The sequence below is a fragment of the Acanthisitta chloris genome, unplaced genomic scaffold, assembly GCF_000695815.1.
Source record: "Acanthisitta chloris isolate BGI_N310 unplaced genomic scaffold, ASM69581v1 scaffold28534, whole genome shotgun sequence".
Taxonomy (NCBI): Eukaryota; Metazoa; Chordata; class Aves; order Passeriformes; family Acanthisittidae; genus Acanthisitta; species Acanthisitta chloris.
Window position 1 is genome coordinate 61,402 of NW_008670368.1, and position 6,772 is coordinate 68,173.

The following is a 6,772-nucleotide window of genomic DNA, read 5'->3' on the forward strand; positions in this document are numbered from 1 at the left end:
ATATTATACTGGTGTTAAACTGTGCCAAGTCTAAAGCCTGTGGATCAAGATTTTGTCAGACAGGGATCTAATTCTTCCCTCACTTTATGCTGTTATTACTCGAATTGCTTTCACTGTGGCTGTGCCTAATTTACAGTGGGCTAAGGAAGTAAAGAATCAGGCCTATGTTGACCAAAGGGAAAATTATAAAACCTTAATAAAATGAGTCAAAAGAATAAGGCACATAAAATCAGGTGGAGCAGGAAGTGTGAGATCTGGGAGCATCATGAAATTACCTTTGCATGTAGGACCGCAGCAGTGTGATTCCCAGGAGGAAGTACATCATGATAGAGCACACCATCATGGCCAGCCCAAGGAGTATGGCCCGGTCTTCTCCAGCTTTTAGGGCTGTGACTGTTTTCCTTTTGTCCAGTAGATCGTGATCCTTGATTTTTTGGTAAATATTTCTGAGGTTGAAAATAATACATTCTTATGTGAAGTTCATATTTAAACAAGTAAGCCTCTACAGGGTGGGCAGTTCCACCTCCATACCCATCTCATGGGAGAGAAAGGTCCTCAGGTGTCCTTTTTCAGTGGATTCACTCTGACCTGGTGGAAACTTATTCATCTCCAAAATAAATTACAGCCATTTCTGAAAAGGTAAAAACCTCTTACAGCAAATACAGAGATTAGACACTTGTGCCAGCTCAGTAAATCCTTCTTTGGTACAGCCTCTTTGGCTCAGTTGAATCATACCGTAGGTGTATTTGACCCATCAATGCCATCTTAGGCCACTAGAAGATGCTCCGGTGTATGATATGTGTTTTATTCAGTTGAATATGGTAACAGGTCTTATATTACCACAGGTAGAAAATAGTCTGAAGAAAGACATCACTAACATTATCTGAAAGGACCATGCTCTCTTTTGATTCCCTACAGGCTAGTGGTTTGGGCAATTTTCTGTCCTGAGTGTGACTCAGATCTCTCGAAACACTATGGGGATCTTACAATTGATTTCTGTGGTGGGTTTTTTTGGGTTTTTTTTTTGGCTGAGAGCTTATTTACTTTATTCATAAAATAGCTTTCTGGAAGCCCAGTTACTCATTATAGTGAAAATCCTCACAGAAATTTATCCACCAGAGCTATTTGTTCTGGGATTAAAAAAAAAAAAAGAAGATACAACAAACCATTCCCCCTTCAGCAGAGAGTCCTTTGCATTTTCTAACCATAAGTCCTTCTTTCATCTCTGAGCCTTTGATGATTCAATGGGTCATGAGGACACAATTGCGAAGAAGGAAATATTTGAGTACATTTCAAACACACTCAAACTTTGTGGGTTTAAAATGTACTTACAGACCTGAGGCTGGTCAAAATCTCCTGTGTTTTCTGTAATGGTTCTTTTGAATGATCCAGGCAGCACCCGAAGCATGTGAACCGCACACCTCTGAGCCCTGGCACCACCATAACATGGACACAGTAGTACACGTGGAAGAAGTTCCTCTTCTACTGTCTGCAAAATGGCACGTGAGCAACATCAACATCACTTTGGGCTCTAGTAAACCCACCACTTGTTTAAGCTGAAACCACCAAGTTTCACTCGACCGTGGAGAAAAGCACTGAGTCAGATCAACCAGATAATTTACACTGAATGTTAAGGACAAAGAAACAGAGTTAAGACAGAAGTCAAATCATACATAAACAGAGTAGAAACAACAGCAAAAAATATGTTTAATCATAGACTCCCTGAGACTGGAATTGAATTTGTATTTAGATGATGAGTCACGGTCAGGAAAAGCACATATGGTGTGGGGTTTTATAGCAAAACCCTTGCTTAGATGCTACTGCAGTCAATAGTCTCCTGTACCTAAGACCCCCTGAGGTTTCTTCATCCAACTGCAATTTACATCCTTAGATGTCCAAGGTTTCTCTTCAAAACCATCCTTTAAAGCTTGTCAATGTTTTCCTAGTCGGAAATGAAATGGTAATTCAGCCTGTCAAAATCTTCTCTGGTGTTAGGGACAAAAAATACATTGTGAGCTGGCAGATGCAATTGCCTTCAAAGAAGTAATGTAGAGTAATAATCTAATGTTACTTTTTCTATTATTATTTATCAAACTGTATTTAACTCTGAGAGCTGCTATTAGGATTTGCATTGCTCCCAAATGGAAGCAGACAGGAAGGCAGAGATTGTCATGCAGTTCCAGCACATTAACCGATCACACAGCATAACTTATGTCGGTGTGTAGACATAAAACAGACACAGTGCGATCGCTCATTAGTGTCATTGGAGCAGCTAGGACATAAAAGGGATACAAATGGACAGCTTAAAAACAAATAGCTAATTGAGAATGGTTACAAATACTTCCCATGTGGCCTTGAGCCAAGAAACGTGCCATCAGAGGTAAATAAAGGATGGACTGAAGGGTATGTGGTAGAAATGTGCTCTCTGGCAGGTGACTGGCAAAGGGGATGGTGTGTGGTGACCACCTGCCAGGTGGATCTTCCACGTTCACCTACCACAGAAAATAAAGCTAACAAAAGCTCTGCCTCACGTGTCAGGCTTGGAGACCTATTTCTATTGCTCTTTTGCAAATATTTGTTATTCAAAGCCCCAAAGAACAGCAAAGTGGTAACCTGGTGCACTTCACTGAGCTTTTTGCTGCTGAATCCCTGCAAGGAGTCAGCCTGGTGCACACCTGCTGAGGTGTGTGGTGGCAGGGCACGTGGCAGTGCGTGATGCACTGGTGCTAACACAGCCCAGGAGATACACTGAGTAACCCTCCCTCCTCCTCCTCACACTTGTGCCTGAACTGGGGAAGTGCCAGTTTTCTCTGTTTGATACTGGGAACATCTGCTATTACCAAACTTCACATTTTTGCCCCTTAGAGCCCTGCTTTAGGGAACATGATATGTTGCGCACAACATTTGGCCACGAACAGAGCAGCCTCAGCCTCTCCTTCTCTGGAGTGGCAGCAGTGGCCTGCACATGTGTGAGTGCTGCTGCGTGGGGGTGGATTTTGTGTACCTGTGAACTTTTGGCACAGCCCAGGGACCTGTTTCTGCTTGGTGAGCTGGAAGAGTGCCGTGCTTAGCTGGCTGATTTTGGATCCCAGAGCTGCACAGCCACAGTTAGCTGACTGCTGTGGTGTGTTTAAGTACAGATCACTGCATCCCAGACACTACTCGCTTGGTGACTCTATCTAATACTTGCAATAACCTGTGAAAACTCCCCACATATGACATCGGGGGGGGCTGTTTGTTTTTAAAGAAGTCCCAGCTGTCAGAGCATGGGGAATCTCTGCCCAGTGCAACATTTAATAAGAAGCAAACCTTCAAGGACAAAAGGTCTTTGCTCCCTTGATAATTTCCAAACTGAGGTTCTCCCCTGCTAAATTTCCATGTTCCTTTTGCCAGGTTGTTCAGAGGGTATGGGCTGGATGCTCTACCCAGGCTCAGCTGCCAGAGAGGAAAGCTCAGCCGTGACCATGCCTGCTGGGGACAGAGCAGAGATTTCCCTCTCTGTGTCTCTCTGCACAGCAGCAGTGTGGGGATTCCTCTGCAATGTTGTCAGCATATCCTTACATGATCTCCCACTCCAAAATAACTAGATCTAGGAGCTCTGAAAAGTGTGGTAAGTTTCCTCACTGAAAATCTAGAATATCAAGGCACCTGCAATTAATTTTTTTTTTCAAATAGAAACAAATTACCTACCCTCAAACCCCTTGCCTTGCAAATGGACCATGGTGAGATGCTGAGGAAAACTTTGTCTCCTCAGGCAGCATGCAGTCATGGGGCTTGTCAGATGGGGATGCCTGCCTGCCTGAATTATTCAGTGACTTTGAATTCACATTGACTTTTCTGATATTACAGTTGTTATGCAGATCTCACTCAAATTACCTCATGTTGAGGTATTTACTGGTATCAGAAATCCTTGAATTTAATGGTCAAACCCCCCTCCTATATCTTACCTGCAGAACTCCCAGTGTTTAGGGACTTTTCTGCTCAAAGCCAATTTCTTTACTTTTTTTCTTTACAAGATATATTTAGCTGCATCAGTTTTTGTTACTAGACCTATGGCAACAGGAAATCTCTCTGGAGCTCTCAGAAAAGTCTCAGTGATGGTTTGTAGAAGGATTCCTTATCTATATTAATGACTTTTTTCTTAATTCCCTCCCTCTTCCCCACCAAACTGGACCAAACTGAACCAAACTAAACCAGTGCTTTGGCTTTTCAAGCTTACAATGTTGTGGAAAGCCTCACTGACAGCTGAGAAAGAATGAGAGTGACTAGTTCTTCAAAGCACAAAAAGTGGCAGTTGGGGGACAGTGGATGGCTAAACCAGCAATGAAATGCAGATATTTGGGGGCTGATCCTGCAAAAAAGAGATGCCCGAGAGATACCTTCTACCCAGGAGAAGGTGATTTCTCCAAAGCAAGTGACACATTGCAACACTGTTAATATTACAGTGCAATCTCTGAAAAATCTGTGGTTGTAGCACACATTGGGGACAAGTTTGTGGATCCTCATGACAATCTTCCTGTCTGAGGTTTAAAGAACAAGTTTCCTAGGAAAAGGTCATTTAAGGTAGGACAATTTTCTCTAAAATACACTACCTGTTTGCTATCATGATGGTGCTGCTGACCTTACACATGTTAAAATCACTACCAGACGCTGGTGGATGAGTTTCTCCCACGAGCAACACTTGTTCTGTGTTCACACCTCTCCTCTGCAGTCCTGAGGCTGCTGTTAGCACTCTCTTATTTCCATTTTCCTTTCCTCCCTTTCCCTCTTGCATTTTATTAATCACTCACAAGGTATGAACAATTCCTTCTGTGCAGCTCTACAGGACCACTTGGGAAGTAAACCCACCTGAAGGCTTGACAAGGGACCTGAATTTACCATGGCTAGTGTGTAGGCATAGAGATACTGCTCCCTATTTCTGCAGGCATGCAGGGATGAGTTCTACCTGGGGTTTGTGCTGACCAGATGCCAGTGAGCCCTGTTCAGCTCAGCCCTCAGTCCAAGTTAATAAACCCTACTGCAAGGCATGGTGAGAGTTGAAGGCTATGCTAATTAGGAGCACATGGCTTCCAGCCAGCCCAAAGTGTGACCAGATATCTCCTCCACATGTCTAACCTTGGGCCATGACAGTGTTTTAATGCAGAAGAACATTAGCCTGGGGAAAATTCAATTAAAGGGGAGACTTGCAGAAGTACAGGAGGCAGTTAGATAACCAGCTCCAACTGAAAGTCCATGGAAACCTGCTGCCAAGCTGGCCTTTTTGTCTTCAACCTGTCTGCTTGGGATCAGATTATCCAAAGAGCTGAACACCTATGCAACCTTTGCAGAAAAGTTCAGCAATGGGTCAGTTCTCCAGAGAATCTCAGGGTCCTGAGGGCAGTCTGCTGCCTGAATTCAGGAGTGCATTTTCCCAAGCTGATGCCTGCAGTAATGTCTCATTAGAATAACTGAAGGGTGTGTTTTACTAATTGGCACTGTAGGTACATTGATATCTGCTTTTGTTTTCCTAGAGTCTGATTTTTTGTGATTACATTTAATAGTGACTGCAAGAGGAACTGAAGGAGAGGAGGAAGGGTCAAAGGAAAGAAAAGAACAGGAAATGTGTCCTTGTTGTGACAAGACAAGTTGGCCAGCAAATCTTACTACAAAGGAGAGAGATTTTGGAAGGATGACTCCTCGCATTACTGACAATTGTTCTTTCATCATTGATGTTTTACTTATTTCATTCCCAACTGAGCACTGCCTTTGTCTGGACTTCAAACCTCTCCTTCCCTTTCCTTCTCTTTTGCATATTTCCCTGTTCCCCTGGGAGATCCAGTAATACATTTATTCCTCTGTCTCCTTCAGCCTGTTCTCTCTAGCTTAAGTGGGCTGTTGAGCTACCAGATCCCTTTCAAGCAGCTTAACATTCCCTAGCTGTTGTGCAATTTAACCAGAACACATCTCTGACAGCTGAATGCATCATCCAGATGTGTAAATGTTATGTGGGGCAGTGATCTGGCTGGGGGTCAGGAGGCACTGTGTGTGTGTGTTATCTGGAAGAGGTATAAGAGCTGTGTGGCCAATGGCTTGAAGCAGAACACCTGCAAAAAGCATAAAGGCTTCAGAGAGGTTGGATCTGAGACTGCAAACCTGTGGCTGGGTATCAGTGTGCTTTTAAATGTGTGTGTATGCTGACCTCAGAGATGGTCATGGTGTGCTGCTGATGTCCCAAGAATAAGGAAGACTTTGGCCATAGCTACAACATTGTCCCTGTTTTGGCTTGGCATGTTAACCCTGGCAGTCATCAGCTGGTCCTGTGGTGGGTGGAGCAGTAGCCAGGGTTGTGAGGCACAGGGTGGACACCCTTTGCATCCTTCCTACTTCTCCAGTGGCACCACGGGAGAGAACAGGCCACAGTCATAAAGGTTCAAACCCATAACAGACAACCAGCACAGGTGCTGTTTACCTTTTTTCATCATGTCTGTAAGATGTAGAGCTCCGGCCACTGGTCCAAATAAACATTTTAGAGGGTTGCCCAGTGTTGGCTCTGCTCGCTGCAGTGGGACGATGGAAGGACCTGGGGGAAGAGGGATAATTTTTGTCACTGCCCATCCAATGTGGCAGAACACATAATATCCAGCGTGTCAAATCCCCTGTGGCCATGCCCAACGTGTTCTGAAGATGGACCATTTGTTAACTCAAGGTGAGATGTAAAATAATGGGGATGAGAGATCAATGTGTGAGAATGGAGAATAAATCCCATTAGCCCCACTGGTAAAAGGTAAGGCAG

The 6,772-nt window shown here is 43.9% G+C and overlaps 1 protein-coding gene across 1 annotated transcript in view; it reads right to left on the reverse strand.

Moving 5' to 3' along the window:
• Positions 1-6,555, reverse strand: part of KCNMB2 (potassium large conductance calcium-activated channel, subfamily M, beta member 2) — a 15,590-nt gene extending 9,035 nt beyond the window's left edge. The window contains exons 1-2 of the mRNA XM_009073658.1: positions 6,449-6,555; positions 276-446 (exon numbers count right to left, since the gene is read on the reverse strand). Coding sequence (XP_009071906.1) covers positions 276-446; positions 6,449-6,504 — 227 coding nt within the window. The 5' untranslated portion in view covers positions 6,505-6,555. The remainder of the gene's footprint in view (positions 1-275; positions 447-6,448) is intronic.
• Between the last annotated feature and the right edge of the window lie 217 nt (positions 6,556-6,772).